This window comes from Nuphar pumila, chromosome 3, assembly GCF_984573655.1.
Source record: "Nuphar pumila chromosome 3, dmNupPumi1.hap1.1, whole genome shotgun sequence".
NCBI lineage: Eukaryota > Viridiplantae > Streptophyta > Magnoliopsida > Nymphaeales > Nymphaeaceae > Nuphar > Nuphar pumila.
This window is the reverse complement of record NC_143251.1, coordinates 61,036,167-61,055,574: the sequence shown is the minus strand read 5'-3', so window position 1 is coordinate 61,055,574 and position 19,408 is coordinate 61,036,167. Positions and strand designations below refer to the sequence as shown.

The following is a 19,408-nucleotide window of genomic DNA, read 5'->3' as shown; positions in this document are numbered from 1 at the left end:
ATGTTTAGCTGGCACATTATAAGTGACTGATTCTTAAAGCCTTCCAAAATTCTGTGCACATATCATAATCGTACAATACAAGAGTCAATCTCACTCACCAAACTATGTAGATCACCTGTACAATTAGATTCATGAAGAAAACTAAAAAGATATCTCATTTGTATTTAACACACAAGTAAAAGTTTACCAATTGATTTGGGGGACTGTTTTCCACATAAATGAGTACACATGGTACCAGCTTTCTTTGTGGATCAACCACTTACAATGTGCTAAAGTATGTACCGGATAGTAGCTCTATTGATTTTCTAATGTTTGCGTTGAATATGTTGTAGATCTTACTGCATGCATGTGGTCTCTTAAGAGTCTTTTGTGAAAAACAGGCTCAGTTAAGAAATTTTCGTGCAAACAGATTTCTAATAAAGAATCTAAATAACAGGCGTAGTGCAACTAGATGACAAAACTTTCAGAGCATCAAAACAATTAGATCCAAAGCATGCATTTTTAGTAAACAAAACATAACAAACCCATTTGCGAGGTCCCATAATAACACCTGCAACCACAACTTTCATAGCCCCCCCCCCCCTCCCGACTGCACAAAGTGTACAATCGAATGTTCTGATTCTTTAGGAACTCAGTTTAGCGGTGCAGGTCCATGAGGATAAAATGGACAATTTCACAAAGAGCAGGCTAACCAATAAAGAGTATGCCAAGATGGGAAGCGCTGTGTGGTAATATAGTGTGAAGCGCGCAAGCTCTAAACAACCAGAAGTTGGTGAATGGCCACAAATGCCATGTTGTATAGTACATTATATCACCATGCTTGGCTCCTCCTAGATTCACTCTCTTATCTATGGGGCAAGGATTGAAGCCAACTTATAGATGTGCTGATCTAAAAAACACCCTCATCCTAATTTGAAGGCAAAACAAATTTCATTTTTCCTGTACAAATAAATAAATAGCATTGCCAAAATGGAAGTCTGCGCCTTTTCTAATAATCACAGCTTGCTTCAAGGATGACAGAGGTCTACTGTACACTTCAGGGCTGACAGCAGCGCTATGGCCAAAACCCCAACATGAAAAAAACAGCATTTCCGCATCCTCAAGGTTTTCTCAGGGCAGATGCTGCGCCCATGACAACAGCCAAGACAAGCCCAAGACCAGCACCCAAGGATGCACCCACTGCAGCAGCTGTCATGGAACTCTCTTTATCCTGGGAATCCTTTCTTGCCTCAGCCCGCAACTGTTCTTGCAATGTTTCTATGTACAGCCTCTCTCTTGCAAGTTCCTGAATTATAAATACAACAAATCATTCAAGCCAGAAAGCTGAAATCAAAAGAAAATCTGAGCTCAAGCAACCATGCCGGAGATTAGGAATTCAGCTCCATTTAATGGTAAAATATGCCAACGGGCTAGTAAGGAGGTAAGTAATCCAAGAACCCCATTTTAGCAAATCAATGAACAAACATATGAAATGTTCAAGTACATCAAGCTGCAATGTAATGAGAGGGTGAGCAGATGCATATAAGCTTCCACTAATATTGCTTAAAAACCATTTGGCCTGTCCTGTAAACTGATCACAGACAGGAGTCTTGGTATTGATTGCACATGCAATTGCTAAATCTTCCAGCCAATTTTGCTTTTTCCGTATGACATGAGATCAAAGTGACTTCCATATGATAGCACACATCATATTATGAAAAAAATCCCTAATAAACACATTAAATAAAACTAACATAACTGTTTACACAATTCTACCTCAAAAGATGCCTCCTCATTTGTCAAAAGCACACGGCGTATAAGTTGGCAGAGAGAATTCACACCCTCAACAGGAAGAACCATAGGTTTCTTCTGAAAAGGCATGCGGACAAAATTCATTGGAGCAAAGATCCGCCTTTGGGCAGTTGCTGCCGCTCTCAAGTCTCCCACTTCAGTTGAAATCCATGTCTGAGATGCAGTTGCACTGCTTGGCATAATGTAAGGGCATGAATTGACAGCTACAGCCATGTCTGGAGATGTTTTATATGCCTGAAGTACAGCATTAATGGCTGAATTTTTCTGATCAGCACTGAGTGAAAATATATTTGTGATGGCAAGAACACATGGGATCCCAACTTCCATTGCCTCATTCAAAAGAAGAGAGAGCGCAGGCTGCATATGTGTAGAGTCCGGTTGGTGATACCGAGGAATCCTGTGTGATAAGTTATGAACAAGGACAATCAGATCAATTTTCCTGCTAAGGTAACGAGTTCCCATCCAGAGTTCCTCTCTCAAATGCCTAGCTTCAGATTTTAAGTCCTGCAACAAAAAAACAAATACGCCGTATATATATCTATATATTATAAGAAGCAAATCATCATAGTACAGGCCCACAAAATTCAAAAAATCCCAAGGAAATTCAAAGCACTACATCAATTCAGAAAACCTTTACAGGCATATTAAGATGTACTAAAAAGCCAAAGAATCAGATATTCAGCTAAACATGATTTAACAGAAAAAGGTTGTGAATATCAATAAGATAACTGCTACTGACGTACTTTTTTACTCGTTCAAGGAATAAATAGTGCCTACATATTGTGCAACAAAAAATTTAAAAAAAAAACAGAATAGATTCAGACAAATAAATCTAATTCTATGTTGTCCAAAGTCTCAAAGACATTGGAAGTGGCTGGTTCTGCACATTGCTGCCCATGTGTCCACTGTTTTAAAGAGGAATAGCAGCTGAAAAGAAAAAATCACTTATTTGAAATTTGCACTCAGTGATATTATCACAAGACCAATGTTGGTGACTATATGCACATTTATATTGTTGAGACTGATACTGGTGACTACGCTTTTAAGCTTTTAATTTTATCAGAATTATGAACTATGTCATAGGTACAGGCACGAATACAGAAGGCATGACCATGAAAATGTCTAAAAGTGTCTCTCTCTCTCTCTCTCTCTCTCTCTCTCTCTCTCTCTCTATATATATATATATATATATATATATATATATATATATATAGAGAGAGAGAGAGAGAGAGAGCATTTGCTAGCCACGTGGGTAAGGAACCCCTTAGTTAGAAATCATAGGGAGAGGTTGTTTTGATCAAATCTAACTTATGGATGTGTTCAGCATGGTCAAAATGGTAGAAATCAACTCTTGAATCATAGTTTTTGGACATGAAAACATGTTTCTTTGAGGTTTGAAAATTTGGTACATTTGTAGGCCGTTAATTTTTTAACCCTCGTAGAATCTGACATATATGGCAGAAAAACATGATCCAAAGGTCGGTTTCTACTAAACTTAATATGTACATCACATCTGGCGGGTCAGATGTGTAAAAAAACTGAAAATAATGAAAATATTACATTTTTTACTAAGGGGTTCCTTATCCACGAGTGTAGCCAATAATATATAGTTATATACATATACTCTCTCTCTCTCTCTCTCTCTCTCTCTCTCTCTCTCTCTCTCTCTCTCTTTGGGGGGTGAGAACAAAACGATCTGACCCTTTGACTAAGACAACAATAAAAAAAATGAAAACGGGTTTTGGCTATAGAGTCCGAGTTGGGTCTGACCCAACCCGACCTGCACTTGTACTTGTACCCATGTCAACACAAGCAGTATATGTCCACAGACATGCCTATGTTACATATATTACGAAACTATCCTCATGGGCTGCTTGTTGATACAACACAAATTTGAGTTAGCAAGAATAACTGAAGGGCACAAGGTACCTCTATGAAATTCAAAGTTCTCCACGCATTCAAATTTAGGTAACAAGCTATGTCACATGGGTGCGGGTGTGGGCGCGGGTGCGGGTGCGGGTGCGGGGATTCGGCACTTCCAAAAAAACCGGGTGCGGGGGTGCGGCAGGGGCAAAAATGTATATATATATATATATATATATATATATATATATATATATATATATATATATATATATATATATATATATATATATATATATATATATATATATATATATATAGTGTATATGTATGAATGTATGGTAGCTGTTAAGGTCCATGACATTTATGCCCAACTTACTTTTTACCATTTTTTTATCTTATATGGTTGTCCCCAAAGATGAAAGTGATGACTTGTGGAGCTTGATTCATTGTTTTTGCCCTTGCAGGAAGGGGGGTCCGGGGGCTCCCCCCGGCGCGGGTCCCATTTCATAGGGCAAAAAAACTTAAAAAAAAAATCCAAAAAAATGGACAAAAATGACCTGGGTGCGGTCAACACACCCAGGGTCGGGTTGACCGCACCCGCGTCGAGTCGCGTCGACGCGGGTGCGGCACCCTGCTAGCCGAATCCCTGTGACATAGGTAACAAGCTACGGGATAATGGTATTCATGATCTGATACTAAGTTTTAAACTATCTAAGAATTCAGGATTACTTGGAGACAGCCATCAATGACCATAAGGCACATGTGTGATGCTTATGTATGCAATCCTAAGAAATTTCTTAGTTAGCAAAAGTTCACAAAATCGCATATAACACAAACAATTGACATAAGAAAATATTAATTCCATTCAGTCAAATATTTTAGAATCAAATATGGAGTTGACATCAGAGCCATCTAATGTTACAAATAAACATATTCAGGAAATAACACTTGTGAGTGAACCAAATTAGGCGTGTAATCTTCCCGTTCTGGATTCTTAGCTGCCCATGTTTGCCTGTCTTGTGTACATTTATCTGGATAAGACTTTTGAGGAAACAGCATTTAAAGGTCCACATTTGTAACCATTAACTTAAACAATAACAAACTACTGCACACATTCATGCTATCAAAAGATGCAAAAAGAAAAATCATGGAGACCTCAATCTTGTGGTCATTAACATTACATAAAACTTTAATAACAAATTTTGAGATGGATATCAAAAGACAACTACATCAAGAAAAGCACCTGCAAGTTCACTCCTACCGAATCTGTGTAACACAATCCCCCAACTATTCCTTCTTGGGGATTCGGGTCAGACTGAATAGCCTCGAGATTAGTAATGGGATTTTGCTGATTGTGTCTCATAATAGCATTATACAAAGAAGTTTTGCCAGCACCCTGTACAACATTGATGGCAATAAGATAGTTAAATTCCAAGAAATCTCTCTCTCTCTCTCTCTCTCTCTCTCTCTCTCTCTCTCTCTCTCTCTCTCTCTCTCTCTCACACACACACACACACACACACACATAAAGCCAACTTCCCAACCGGCAAAAAAAAAATGAAAAACATACCTCCAGACCAAGTAACCGGACTCTACGAGTTCTAAAATGAACCTCCTTTGAGACAATGAAGAAGTCGCTGGTACAGTGTATAATACAATTACTCAAACCTCCAACACATACATTTCCTTGTTCAGAAGTGGAACCTGGGTTAAGTCTAAAGGAAGGATCCACAGGAGTTTCATTTGATGGTGGAAACCCACAAACTAAAGGATCAACAACAGCCTGCTGCTTCAGTGACTGCCTTAGTGGAGCGCCAATTAAGATACGCACTTTTTGTAAATCAGTCTGTCTGCCTTGAAATGAGTATGCTGGCACTGAAGGTGAAGACTCTACTGCAGTTGAACACCTAACATGAAAAAAGCTACAGTTCAATATGGATTCTGAAAGAGCTGGAAAAAGAAAAAGATGCATGCACTTCCAATCAAGAAATGGGGCAATCCATAACCCCTATCAACATTATAATATAGTGTACATAGATGATTACTTAATGCCCTATTTCCCCATGTATCTTGATCTCATCTCAACAACATATATCAATGGTATGTGTCATTCCCAAATTGTGCCAAAAAGGGCCAGAATTGTCTTTTGTAGAGTATGTTTCCTTTAAAATAAGAAAAAGACATTTAAAATTTACCAATAAATATATGCTGTGGGTTTTAAAATGAGGCCATGGAACGTGTACACATTTCAAATGAAAGGCCAAGATACTGTCAGGTACATTAGTTTGGCCATAAATGGGTTAAGTTTGGGGATTTAAAGTGAGGAGAGGGATTAATTCGATAGTCTAATACTAAACACAATGAGTTTGATGTTATTATTATGCACACATGCATACACGCACAACCTGAGAACTGAATTCAACTGAAATTGTTCTTTATGTGCATTGTATCATGCAAAGAATAAACAATGACAATTGAATAAATTTTGAATTTTATTTATGAAGCACACCAGAGTCACTGCAAGAAAATACCTTCCCAATAACTTCATCAAAAAACGTAGAATCATGACAAGGATTTGAAAATAGGAGTACATTGGATACAGGACATGAGCAATACCAGCTACTATTTACTTGGGCCTGAAAAAGGGTGCACAGGTGCAGTCCATAACCATGTATATCAACTTTCAAAGGTTCCTGCCCATTCTTCATTCCTGGAGCACCATTCCAACAAAGAGGAACAATTGATGTCGCGGTTCGGATAACTGGAGGCTCTACTATGTGCCCAAGTTCAACAACACCAGCAACTGCAAGGCCAAGCCACTGCTGTAGATGCAGAAACTGTGACAGTTGTTCCATTCCTAAAATGGGAGAGCTATCACACATGCATAATTCGTAGATTCTGAAAGAAAGTGATAAAGATTAGCAACAAAGAAGACCAGTCACCACATACAAATGATGTCTTTGTTTGAAGAATACTAGGAAAAGAGTACAAACAATTCTCCTTAGCTTGTACAATAAGAATACCTAGATGAAGAAATACAAACATGAAAACCACTACCAAAAGTTCCCACGAGGTTTTAGGGAAAATTTTGCTCAACAATCTTATATTATCAAGAGAGACTAGAAAGTTGACTTTATTAACATCGAATTGTGAGTTCTAATTTCTACACACTGTGTGAAGGATGATCTTAAGCATAATTTCATAATTTACTTTACTGACATATTGAACCTGAAAAGCCAACTACAAGAACTCCCAACGTACAACAGCCTGTGGAACAAATCCCAATATTAATTCAGTGCTGTGGTCTGACTAGATGAAGCCTAATTATCTAAGCTTGAGATAATTTCTTCCACTCCAATGCTAGAAACAATATGACCGTGACTAATTCAAAGTATGATGATAAAAGTCCTCTTCTAAACCATCATTCTGATAGCAGAACCATGATTGCTAGAAAAGATTGGGAGAAATAATGATAACTGTTCTCATTAAATTGTCAAAATATGTGAATACAAAGAAAAGATACAGAAGCAAATTCTTGAAAACAAAATAAGAAAGACATGAATTATTAATCTGCACTCCATATTTTATGATCCCTATGAAGGACACGCGGAAATAGGATGCTTTCAACAAATGGAAGTGTAATGCACTCAAGGTATGAGAGCAACTGGATGCTTAACACATTAGCGTGCAAAGAATTAATTTATGAAAGCATGCCCTACACAACTTCATATAACAACCAATGTAAAGTATGAAACAATCCTCAGTGCAAAGCATCGACAGAGTTCTCAAAGTGTGCCCTAATGATTTCGTCAAATGCATCAACTTACTTCTGAAAACGTGCCCTATATGACCTCATCGAATGTGACTGCAATCGCTCCCTCAATTCTGCAATCACAGATCTCACCTGAAAATGTCTTTGCCAACAGAAAGCAATCAAGATGAAGCATCCATAAATGTAATGGCTACTCATGAAAACAGCTGAACAGTTAACAGAAAAAAAGAGAGTATATCAACTCCAGAAATGCTGCTGGAGCTAATGCTCGGGTATGTACGAAGAAGAAAAGCACGTACAGATGTCAATTTTGAGTACTCTGACAAAGAGAGTGACTCCACTGATGAATTCCCCAATAAGTAAAGCTGCCATAAACACAAATGAATAGGTCTTTCTTAGTGAACTTCCAATAATACATTTTTCCACAAGAATCAGAAACCAAATGCCAGTGAATAGAGCTCAATGTGTTTGTCAATACAAATGTCTTGCAATAGGTTGTTTCTTAAGAATATAATCCACATGAAACTAACAATTACTACTTGCAAACAGCTTTAAATATCACTTTAAGTAATTAGTGTGTGGAAGAAAAGCTTTTGTTTGACAGCACAGCTTGTAACTTCTTAAATAACATGGTCAAAATATGTTATAAACGTTACAGTCTGCCCTCATCATGAGAAACAAATAAATAAAGGAATCTGTTGAGGAATTTCTCTCTATTTTCTTTCTTCAAGATATGATTCAGCAGACTTCTATGCATATCCAACTGATTTCTAGTTTCATCACTGCTTGAGGAGAACCATAACCAATAAGCTAAACAATTGACCTTCTTAGAACAACAAGTATGGTCTTGAAAAGTCTATAAAGTAGTTTGCACCTTGTGGGCCAACAGGGCAGAATTATCTTACCAGAGAGAAGTAAAAATATCAATCACTTGTCTCATCTTACTCTAATGAATTCACCTTAGCAAGATGTAAAGAGAAAGCATGTAATTCTCCAGCATAGTCACCACACAAATTCAACTAAGTGAAGGGATGAATTTGATCAGATTAACAAGAAACTAAACAAAAGGATTCAGATTCAACATTTCAACGTAAACAGAAGTATAAAAAGTTGAATGCACAAATTCTCATCTGAAAGTGTAACAGAAAATATATTACATGCTACCGTCTAGGAAATTAATATTCAGATTCATGAAGGTTGAGCTAATAGATGCAACACATGGGGGTCAAGCTTGCAGATATTTCATTTGCGGTTATTCCTTGGTTTGTTAAGAAAATGTGGCAGTATAGAGTCTAAAATCGCCTAGTTAGCAATACACACAGATTAAATGCATCTATTTAGGTTCAGATCATCTTTATTTTCTTAATAGCACTAACAGAAGAGAGGTAGGCAAGTAAGATTGGCGTTTAGACAAAACTGTAGGTCCAAAACTGGTTTGTTAAATAGATCAACCCAAGAATGGTGCTTAGGAGGTGCAAACTCACCTAAGTTGATCACGATAAATAATGCAAGTCCTATTAAATTTACTCCCTTTCTCACAACTCAATAACTATACACAAACCAAAGCTGATCACTCACAAACATGGATACTGTTAGGACTAAACACCACAAAGGACTATAAGATAAGAGAATCTGAGAATTGACACCATTCTTTGAAACTAAACATCACAAAGGACTCTACGATAAGGGAGAATCTGAGAATTGACTCCATTCCTTAGCTTTTTCTACATCCTATATAGCGTGCCTATTAGATGTTCATGAAGTTCACTAGGGATACTTCATATTGACCAAATTAGCCGCCAAGTAATATAGTTTTAATCATTCTTCACTTCCTCTTCTTCTTTCTCTTTGTCAAACTATGTCACACGGACGCATTAAAAAGGCAATTGCACCAGCGTCAACGCAACACGATGCGAGTGTGGGTGTGGTCAAATACCCCTAGGTACGGTCAACCCGCACCCAGGGTTATATTTGTCCAAAATGAACTTAGTCAACTTTGACCAAGTCTATTTTTGTTCAATTTTTAAAAAATGAAATTTAGGTGTCGGGGGGGGGGGGGGGGGGGGGCACTCCTTCTGATGGTGATGACAGCAACGACGAGGGCGTCTCTCTCTCTCTCTCTCTCTCTCTCTCTCTCTCTCTCTCTCTCTCTCTCTCTCTCTCTCTCTCTTCTTCTTCTTTTTTTTCTTCTTCTTCTTCTTAAGATATACATATATGTAATGTATATGTACTTAACTGTAAACCGAAATACCCATCAAGGGTATTTTGGTATTTTCACTGTAATAGGTGTCAGCCCATTAGGGGCTGACAATCTATTTTTCTTTTTTTTACTTTTTCAACTTTTTGAAGTATTGGGAGCAGCTCCAAAGTAGCTCTTGGAGCTGCTCCCAACAGTCGTATTTATGACCGTTGGGAGCAGCCCAACAGCTACTTTGGGCTGCTCCCCATGTGGGTTTGTATTATAAATAGGCCTTGAAGGCCTTGTAGTTTCTCAATTCTTTTTCATGAGTAAATGTATGCAATAACAATTCTTTCGACCCTTGTGTGGGTGGATCGGTGATTCAATCAAGTACTCTACTTGATTGAAAGTGTGTTCTTGCATGTGTATTGGATTTTATCCGCTTCATTACATGGTATCAGAGCTTTGGTGTTCTAAAGGGCGTTTGTTAGAAGAAAGATCGTGATCAAGAGAAGAATCGTGAACTTGGCAAAATACATCAAAATTCTAATTGTTGCATCGGGAAGTGGACCATCTCCAAAAAGTCTTGTATTGCATTCATTTTCTCTCTTTCTCTCCTTCTCCTCCTTTTATTCTATTTCGCTTTCTCTTGTTGCAAATGGGGAATGAGAGGTAAGTGATAGTCTCAATTCCCGTACGCCTAAATGACACCAATTATGTGATGTGGGCATCCATAGTAAAACATAAAATATAGGAAAATGGTCTTTGAGGGTTGGTTGACGGTACCGAAAAGGAGCCTAAACTTATCCTTACAAAATTAGAGAATGAAAAAAGAAGTTGCGCTTTAAGGAGAGGAAATGGTTAAAGCCGTTTTTTAATATGAGGAAAGATGGAAGGAATGGAGGATGGGTCATTCCAAAATTATTGGATGGCTCATCAATAGTATGGATATTCACAAATGTTCTAGTTTGGCAAAGTTTGACTTCGCTAGTGATGCATGGAAATACCTTATAGTCTTTTAAGGATATTGCGCATATTTGTAATGTCCAAAATAAAGTGAGGACAATGACTCAAAGGGACATGAGCATAAGAGAGTACTACAATGCACTCACTCTCCTTTAGGATGAATTGGTTTTTTTTTAGCCAAAGTGGCATTGCCCACAAGATGTTGAGCTCAGCAAAAATCAAATCAAAGCGAAGCATTTTTATCAATTCATAAACGGGCTTAAGCCCGAATTTGAAGAAACTAAATCTGCTCTTCTTTATAGAGGAGGGGTTCCTTCCATAGTTGAGACACTTAAAGAATTAACTATGGAAGAAAATAGATTGAAAAGACCGTCCGCTTCTAAGGATGAAGAATCCGTGCTTGCTATGTCAAAGCCCGGAAATCATACGAATAGTTATAAACCACCTCATTTTGTAAGAAATGAGAATGGTAGAAACCCTAACAACTATGAAAAGAGGGGTGATCATGATTCAAAAAAAGGTGAAAAAATTATTTACTATCATTGCTATGAACCGGGACATATTAAACCTTTTTGTCCCAAAAGAAAGGAGGATTATAAAGAAGACAAAAGAGTGGCTTCAGTTGAAAGGAGTGAAGTTGACGACTCCAAATGCATTGGTTCGCTCTCCTTATCTCAATTAATCGAGGCGTTGCAACATATGCTTAAATCTCAATCTCCTTATTCGGGAGTGATCATATCGACAAGTGACAACCATGGTAAGATCTCTTGGATCCTAGACTCCGGTGCTTCATTTCATATGACCCCTAATGAGTCCATATTGACTGAATACAAGTTTAACTCAAATGATTCTTGTGTTTCTACTGCCGATGGCACATCTTTGAAAATCAAAAGTTTTGGTATTTATCAAAAAACACCTATCTTTCACCTACCAAATATTAGAATAGTACCAAAATTGAACTTAAACTCTTATCTGTTTCTCAAATTGCAAACTATAGTTGCAAAATAGTTTTCTCATCTAATGATTGTCTAATACAGGATCTTCAGTCCGGAAAGCCGATTGGGCAAGGCCATAGAAGAGAAGACCTTTATGTTATGGACAATCTTGAATTGCCAAAAACAAATTTTTTTGTAATTTTGTGGAAAAGAAAGATATAGAAATTTGACACAAAGGACTAGGACATCCTAGTGTGACCAAATTACAATTGTTTTCATTTCTTTCAAATTATAAAATGAAAAATTTTGTACGTGAATATTGCATTCTTGGCAAAATGAAGTCTTTACCTTTTGGAACAAGACATCTTATAACTAAGAATCCATTTGAATTAGTGCATTCGGATGTATGGGGACCTGCACCAATCGTATCCAAAGGAGGTATTTCTTATTATGTTGTGTTTGTGGACGGTTATAGTAAACACTCTTGGATATTCTTTTTAAAACACAAATCGGAAGTATTTGATTGTTTTAAAAAATTTCATAGTCATATACAAAATCAATTTAAAACCAATATTCAAATCTTTAGAACTGATTCCGCAGGAGAATTTATGTCAAAAGAATTTGAAAATTATCTTGACTTAAATGAAATTATACATCAAAAATTGTGTTCGCACACCCCTCAACAAAATGGTCTTGCCGAAAGAAAACATAGACACATTATTGAAACCACTAGAACACTTCTAGTATCTAGAAATATTCCCAAAGTTTTTTGGGCCGAACCCGCTCTTACGGCGGTCTATTTGATAAATAGAATGCCCTCAAAAATATTAAAAATGTTTCTCCTATTGAAAAGCTTTGTAAAACGTCTCCCGATTACAAAAGGTTGAGGGTATTCGGGTGCAAATGTTTTGTTCTTACCAACAAGAATGATAAACTCTCTCTTAAAGCAATTTCTTGTGTGTTTTTGGGTTATGCCGAAAACCAAAAAGGATATACATGTTATGACATTGAAAGAAACAAATTGTATGTTTCTCGAAATGTTATGTTTCTCGAAAATGAAAAAGGTTTTTTTAAGGATAATATCCAAGAGAGTTGTGACTATTCATTCCTTTTTTATCTAGTCAATGATAGTGAAAATATTCATGAAAGCCAAGTCATACACGAGGCAACTGAGAATGTGAGTAGAAGTCTTGACAATATAGACCTATCTCACGATAATTTACAAACCTATGCTCGACATACCAAAGGTCATCTACCATGTGCTTTAAAAAGATACTCTCAAAGCCAAGAAGAAGACCCTTATAGCCTTAGAAAATCCATAAGAATTTTAAAAGCTCCTAGTAGATTTGTTTCATACGATTCCTTTGAACCAAGGTATAGATCTTGCCTAATAGCTATTCACTCGTATGCTGGACCTCAATCATATCATGGGGCTCAACCACTGGTTTATGTGTATTTGTAGGTGACTCTAATTTCATGGTGATGCAAAAAGCAGCAGAAGGTGTCACTCTCCTCCACTGAAGTTGAGTATCGTGCCATGGTGACCACTACGTCTGAGTTAGTTTAGCTGAGACAACTTCTCGAAGACTTGGAGTGGGGGTTCATACTGTAGAACCTTCAAAATTGTGTTGTGACAACAAGAGCGTTGTATACATTGCAAGCAATCATACATTTCATGAGAACGAAACACATTGAGATGGATTGTCACTATGTTCGTGAAGAGTTCCTGAGGAAGACTATCACATTGCCTTATGTTCTATCATAATACCAACTCGCGAATTTCTTCACCAAAACGCTACCGTCACCCAGATTCCACTTCCTACTTGGCAAACTCTCGGTGGTTGTACCATGAGTTTGAGGGGGGTTGTTAAGATATATATACATATATGTATATATACTTAACTGTAAACCGAAATACCCATCAAGGGTATTTCAATATTTTCACTGTAATAGGCATCAGCCCATTAGGGGCTGACAATCTATTTTTCTTTTCTCTGTTTTTTACTTTTTCTATTTTTTACTTTTTACTTTTTCAACTTTTGAAGTATTGGGAGCAGCTCCAAAGTAGATGTTGGAGTTGCTCCCAACAGTCATATTTATGACCGTTGGGAGCAGCCCAACAGCTACTTTGGGTTGCTCCCCATGTAACTTTGTATTATAAATAAGCCTTGTAGTTTCTCAACTCTTTTTCATGAGTAAATATATGCAATAACAATTCTTTAGACCCTTGTGTGGGTGGATCGGTGATTCAATCAAGTATTCTACTTGATTGAAAGTGTGTTCTTGCATGTGTATTGGATTTTATCTGCTTCATTACACTCCTCCACCTTTTGTCTTTTTTCTTCTTCCTCCTCCTCCTCTCTTTCTTCTTCTTCCTTCTCCTCTTCCTCTGTCGGCTCATTTGTTATTTTTTATTGATGAGGAATAGCAATTGTAGATTGTTAATTTGATTTATTGCATGATGAATTGATGATATGATAAATGCTTTTATTTTATTAGTATTAACTTAAAACAATTAAAAATTATACATACCCTACCCACACCCAAGTTTTTTTAAAGTAATGTATCGCAGCTTGCACCCGCATCTATATGACATAGTTGTCAAATATTGGACTTCAAAGAAGCAATATTCAATGCAGAGAATGCTACTAAAACAAGATAATATTGATAGCAAATATTTCAAGTTTCATCAACACTAAAATAGTGTACAAAAGAACACATAGAGAACTAAAAGGTAGCATGATCTCTTGCCTTGCGTGAACAGTCAAAACCACAATAGCTAATATGATAGAACACCTCATACACTAAGTCACAGGGACTCGGCAAAGTAGGTGTCGCACCCGCGTCGACGCGACGCGTGTGCGCGTGTGGGCACCGGGTGCGGTCAATACGACCCTTGTTGCGGTCAACGCACCTAGGGTCATTTTTGTCCACATTTCAGATATAAAAAAAAAAAACTGATGAAAAGGCGGATTAGGGCAAAAAAAAATTCTGCCCTAATCTCACCTCTCCATCGCAGCTCAGCTCGAGCTCTCTCCTCCCGATGCCACCTCCTAGGCTCCTCCTCTCCCTCGTCACAGGTGCGTACCCTCTGGCTCCCTCTCGCTCTCTTCTTGTGTCGGCAATGGAGGGGCTAAGCCCCCCTGCTCGCTCTCTTGTTGGGTCGGCAGGGGAGGGGTCGAGCCCCCCCTCTCACTCTCTTGTTGGGTCGGCAGGGGAGGGGCTGCCCCCCCCCCCTGCTCCCTCTGTTTTCGACAAGGGAGGGGCTAAGCCCCTCCCTATTTTCGGCAAGGGAGGGGTCGAGCCCCCCACCCTGCTCCCTTTGATTTCAGGGGAGGGGCCGAGCCCACACCCCCCCCCCCCCCCTCGCTCTCTTGTTAGGTCGGCAGGGGAGCCTCTCCCCCCCCTCTCGCTCTCTTGTTGGGTCGACAGGAGAGGAGTTGAGCCCCCCCTGCTCCCTCTGTTTTCGGCAAGGGAGGGGCCAAGCCCCCCTTCTCGCTCTCTTATTGTGTCGGCAAGGGAGGGGCTGAGCCCTCCCTACTCCCTCTTATTTCAGGGGAGGGGTTGAGACCCTCCCAGTTTTTGGCAAGGGAGGGGCAGATCCCTCCTCCTTGCTCCTGATTTTATTATATATATATATATAATATATATATATTTTATATCAAGATAATATCTGTATAATTGATTTGAAATTTTGAATTTATGTTTTTTGTGTTTTCAGGATAAAAATGACAGATAAAGGGAAAGGTTTTGCGTCATCCTCATCCCAACATGTGAGTTCTGCGGCTAGTTTTGTTGATAGTTGTAGTGGGATTAATGATGTGTGGCCACTATGGGTACATATAGATAAACTTGCAAAAACTGGAGAAGGAGGTGGTGAAAACAAGAGATTTTGATGCAAGCGAAAGAGATTTTGTTGGGTCTTACACAAGAGTGAAGGCTCATTTGTTGAAGATACCAAGACATGGCATTTCAGGATGCAGAAAAGTTTACGAGGCAATGCGAAGACAATACAAGAAAATACAAGAAGAACATGAGAATAAAAAGACAATGACTGATTCTTGTGCAGTTAGTGTGTCATTTGCAAGCCACCAAGAAGATGCTGAAAAAAAAAAAAGTCAATGTGGGAGGTAGAGGAACGATACAAACAACATTCAATACATATGGAAGAGAAGAATTGGATAAAAAAGTTAGGAGGTATTTTTATTATCGTTCACTCCCATTTAATGCGGCTAGAAATCCTTATTGGAAGGAATTAGTAACATCCTTGACAAATTGTAATTTGAGTGACTATGTGCCTCCAAGTTCAGAGAAAATACGAACCACACTTCTTGCAGAAGAGAGGGCAAATGTGGAGAGGTTGCTGGAGATTAAAAAATATGCATGGGAGCAAAATGGAGTTCAAAGGCGTCCACTGATCAATTTCATTGTTTGTTCGCTTAGTGGCCCAATATTCTTGAAAATAGTTCATTCACCTGGGGAATATAAAAATGCAGAGTATTTGAAGGGATTGTTTATAGAAGTCATAAAAAAAGTGAGTGATCAGAAAGTGGTACAAATCATTACAGACAACGCTCCAGTTTGTAAAAGTGCATCGTTGAGTTTGAAGAGTGAGTACCCTCATATTTTTTGGATTTGCAACCCCAAAGAAGAAGAAAATTCAGAAGCATATACTTTATGTTCATGGATTGAAGATTTAGAAAGAAATGTCAAAAGCATTAGGAATTTTGTTGTTAACCACCATCGTGCTAATGCTATATTTAATAGGCATTCTGACCTGAAATTGTTGATCGCTGAAACGTGTTTTGCGTCCATCATTGTGATGGTGAAGAGGATTAAAAGAGTGAAGAATGCTTTGATTAACATGCTGACTGATGAAAATTGGACATTCTATCGTGCTGATAATGATATCAAAGCTCAAGAAAACTCATTATTGATGATGAGTTTTGGGACAAAGTAGTATATTTCCTTCAATTTACACAACCTATTTGGGAAATGTTAAGAGAAGTTGATAAGGATGAACTCATGCTTCACAGAGTTTATGAAATATGGGATAATATGATTGAAAAAATACAAGTTATAGTTTTAAAGCATGAAGAAAAAAATCCTGCATTGGATGATTCAAAATTTTTTAATCATATTCATTCAATTTTAATCAGAAGATGGGATAAGAGCAACACACATTTGCATTGCATGACACATTCTCTTAATTCAAAATATTATGCAAATAAGTAGTGGGCTGGTGGTATTGGTCATGTCCCTCCAAATTTAGACCCAGAGCTATCAAGATATAGAAATATGTGTATGACAATACTTTTTCCAGAAGCATATCTTCTACATCAAGTCACACAAGAGTTTGGAAAATTTTCATCTTCAAGATTATATGCACCAGCATTATTCGCGAGAGAAGAAGATAATATAGATCCTATCACATGGTGGTCAACATTTGGATCAGAAACACCTCTTCTCCAACGTCTTGCATTAAGATTGCTATCGCAGCCTGCTAGTTCATCTTGTTGTGAAAGAAATTGGAGCACATATTCTCAAACTCACAACATGAAGAGAAACAAACTCACCAGCAAGCATGAAGAGGATTTAATATATATTCATTCAAATCTTCGATTACTTTCGCGAACCAATGATGAATATAGGTACTAATTTGCTCTCTTAGTTGTTTGATTATTTCTTAGTTTTTCATTTAAATATATTTGCATTGTATTTAACATTTTTAAATTGGGTTTGTAACGCAGACAAGGAACATCCAAATTTTAGGATGTAAACCCAGAAGAGTGTGACTTCGAGAGATAGCATGATTTCAACATAACAAACATGGATTTAGTTGAGCCCAGTATTCTTTCTAATGATGCATTTGATGATGAAGAAGAAAATTATTAAGATACATTACTTCATCAGGATATACTTTGGTATGTAATTTAGTTCTTTTCTGCTTTACTTATTTGATTGATATTTAGGTTGATATATTGCATGCATGATGAATGATATTATGACAATGTTAACTGTTAAAACTTCAAAATTATATATATATATATTATATTTTTGCCCTGCCGCACCCAAGGTTTTTGAAAGTGTCGCACCCCTGCACCCGCACCCACACCCATGTGACATAGCTCATACATATCATTTTAGTTATTCACCATCAGACTATTCAAATGAATGGGAAAAATATGTTTTGACTGGCCACTAAAAGCCCAATTCTCCCAAAGGAAGAAAATAAGGTCTACCACATGAAGAGAGGCAAAATCTGACTAATCACCTGGCCAAATGGAACATATGATGGTAAGGAAGGCACCCTACGCCAAGAACGGGACTGTGCACTCTTATTGTTTCTAGCAGTTGTGCGACCATCCTTCAATTCATCAGATGTCTCTTTACTTGAATCAGGAAAAGGCTCAAGAGATATACCATCAGTTCCCTCCTGAATTTCAAGACATTGTGGTGCTAAGTCCATTTCATCAACTGTTGAACTTAAGGTTGAATCAGACACTAAAGATTTTTCCTCAGTTTGTTGTTTTCCCCATTTGAGCCAATCAAATTGTTTACGAACACCCTCTAAAGGCACAAGCCTAGAGAGCCGCCAAAAGGAACTCTTGATAGGAGTAGGTCCCAAGCCTAGAACCATACGCTCACCCTCATTCTCCTTCAGTTTGGCATTTTTTGTTTCCTCAAGGTCATGTTTCCCCAGAGTTACTCCACTGGCAAAAGCATCCTCAGAATTTTGTAATGTGTTTGAACTATAATGATGAAAATATGCAGGAGATAGTATACGAGGCACCAAATCTTCCGGAATGCAGTAAGTCTTAAAGTAGTTTTGCCATCCCTTCATATGGACATAGCTGAAAGAAAGTAAAAATAACCCAAATAATCATGTTTTAGTTAGTTCTGCATATAAAACAAATAATCTAAGCTAGAAGTACTGATTATATTGACAAGTATCTAGTAAGAAAAACATCTTGTAGGCCCATTCCAGAGCCATTTTTTCCTCTTCACCAGCAAAGGCTTCACTATTTATTCCAAACCCCAACTCTATTATTACATTTCTTTTAGGACTGTTTACTTTTTGTAGTTGTTTACTCTTATTACCCCAATTCTCCTCCAACCAAATAATCTTTAGCTTCACTGTCATTCAACGATGTGCAAAATTACAAGTTTTTGAAAGTAATATTTCATTTCACCACTTCGTAGTTTCTGATGGGTGAACATATAATTGTTGAAGGCTTGTGGTCTTTCATTTAAGCTCAAATTTTATTTTCATTTAGGGAACGTTTGGAAGCAGGAAAACATCTCATAGGAAAAGAAAAGTTTTCCTGAGAAGTTTTTTTTTATGAAAATGTTTCTCTTGTTTGTGTAACATGAGAAAACTGGGTTGGAAAAATGTTAGAATGCTTTGAGGGTGAGGGCTGCCCTAAAAACTCTTGATAGCAAAATTTTTCCTATCAAAATCAGGGTAAAATCCTTTCAAAAAATTTCTATTGTTTGGAATGAATAGAAAAGTTGTCACTTTTCCTTTCTGACTTGCATTTTCCCATTTTCAAACGTGCCCTTACAGTACTTTTGGGTTTTATATCCTAAAATTTTTATTTAGTTTTGGAAAGGCTAAATTTTAATGTGTTATGTGTTGATTGGGATGAGCAACAGAACTTAAAGCAATTACAGTCTAAAATGACGTGAATATTTGATGATAAATTAATGGAAGGATTACAAATATTAATAACCAATAACTATAAAAAGTACAAAAGGCCGAAAAGAAATGGTAAACTTAGAATTTGGTTACAGAGGTAATGGTCAAACTTTTGCAGGTGAAAAGAAAAGGGTGGTTCTAAAACAGACATACAGGACATTTTTTCGAATTTATTATTATATAAAAGCTACTCATTTATC

The 19,408-nt window shown here is 37.5% G+C and overlaps 1 protein-coding gene across 1 annotated transcript in view; it reads right to left on the bottom strand.

Moving 5' to 3' along the window:
• Positions 1 to 601: 601 nt before the first annotated feature.
• LOC149842985 (uncharacterized) overlaps positions 602 to 19,408 on the bottom strand; it is a 44,294-nt gene continuing 25,487 nt past the window's right edge. The window contains exons 7-14 of the mRNA XM_090001656.1: positions 17,784 to 18,363; positions 7,729 to 7,794; positions 7,485 to 7,561; positions 6,274 to 6,555; positions 5,228 to 5,564; positions 4,901 to 5,053; positions 1,756 to 2,295; positions 602 to 1,285 (exon numbers count right to left, since the gene is read on the bottom strand). Coding sequence (XP_089857782.1) covers positions 1,100 to 1,285; positions 1,756 to 2,295; positions 4,901 to 5,053; positions 5,228 to 5,564; positions 6,274 to 6,555; positions 7,485 to 7,561; positions 7,729 to 7,794; positions 17,784 to 18,363 — 2,221 coding nt within the window. The 3' untranslated portion in view covers positions 602 to 1,099. The remainder of the gene's footprint in view (positions 1,286 to 1,755; positions 2,296 to 4,900; positions 5,054 to 5,227; positions 5,565 to 6,273; positions 6,556 to 7,484; positions 7,562 to 7,728; positions 7,795 to 17,783; positions 18,364 to 19,408) is intronic.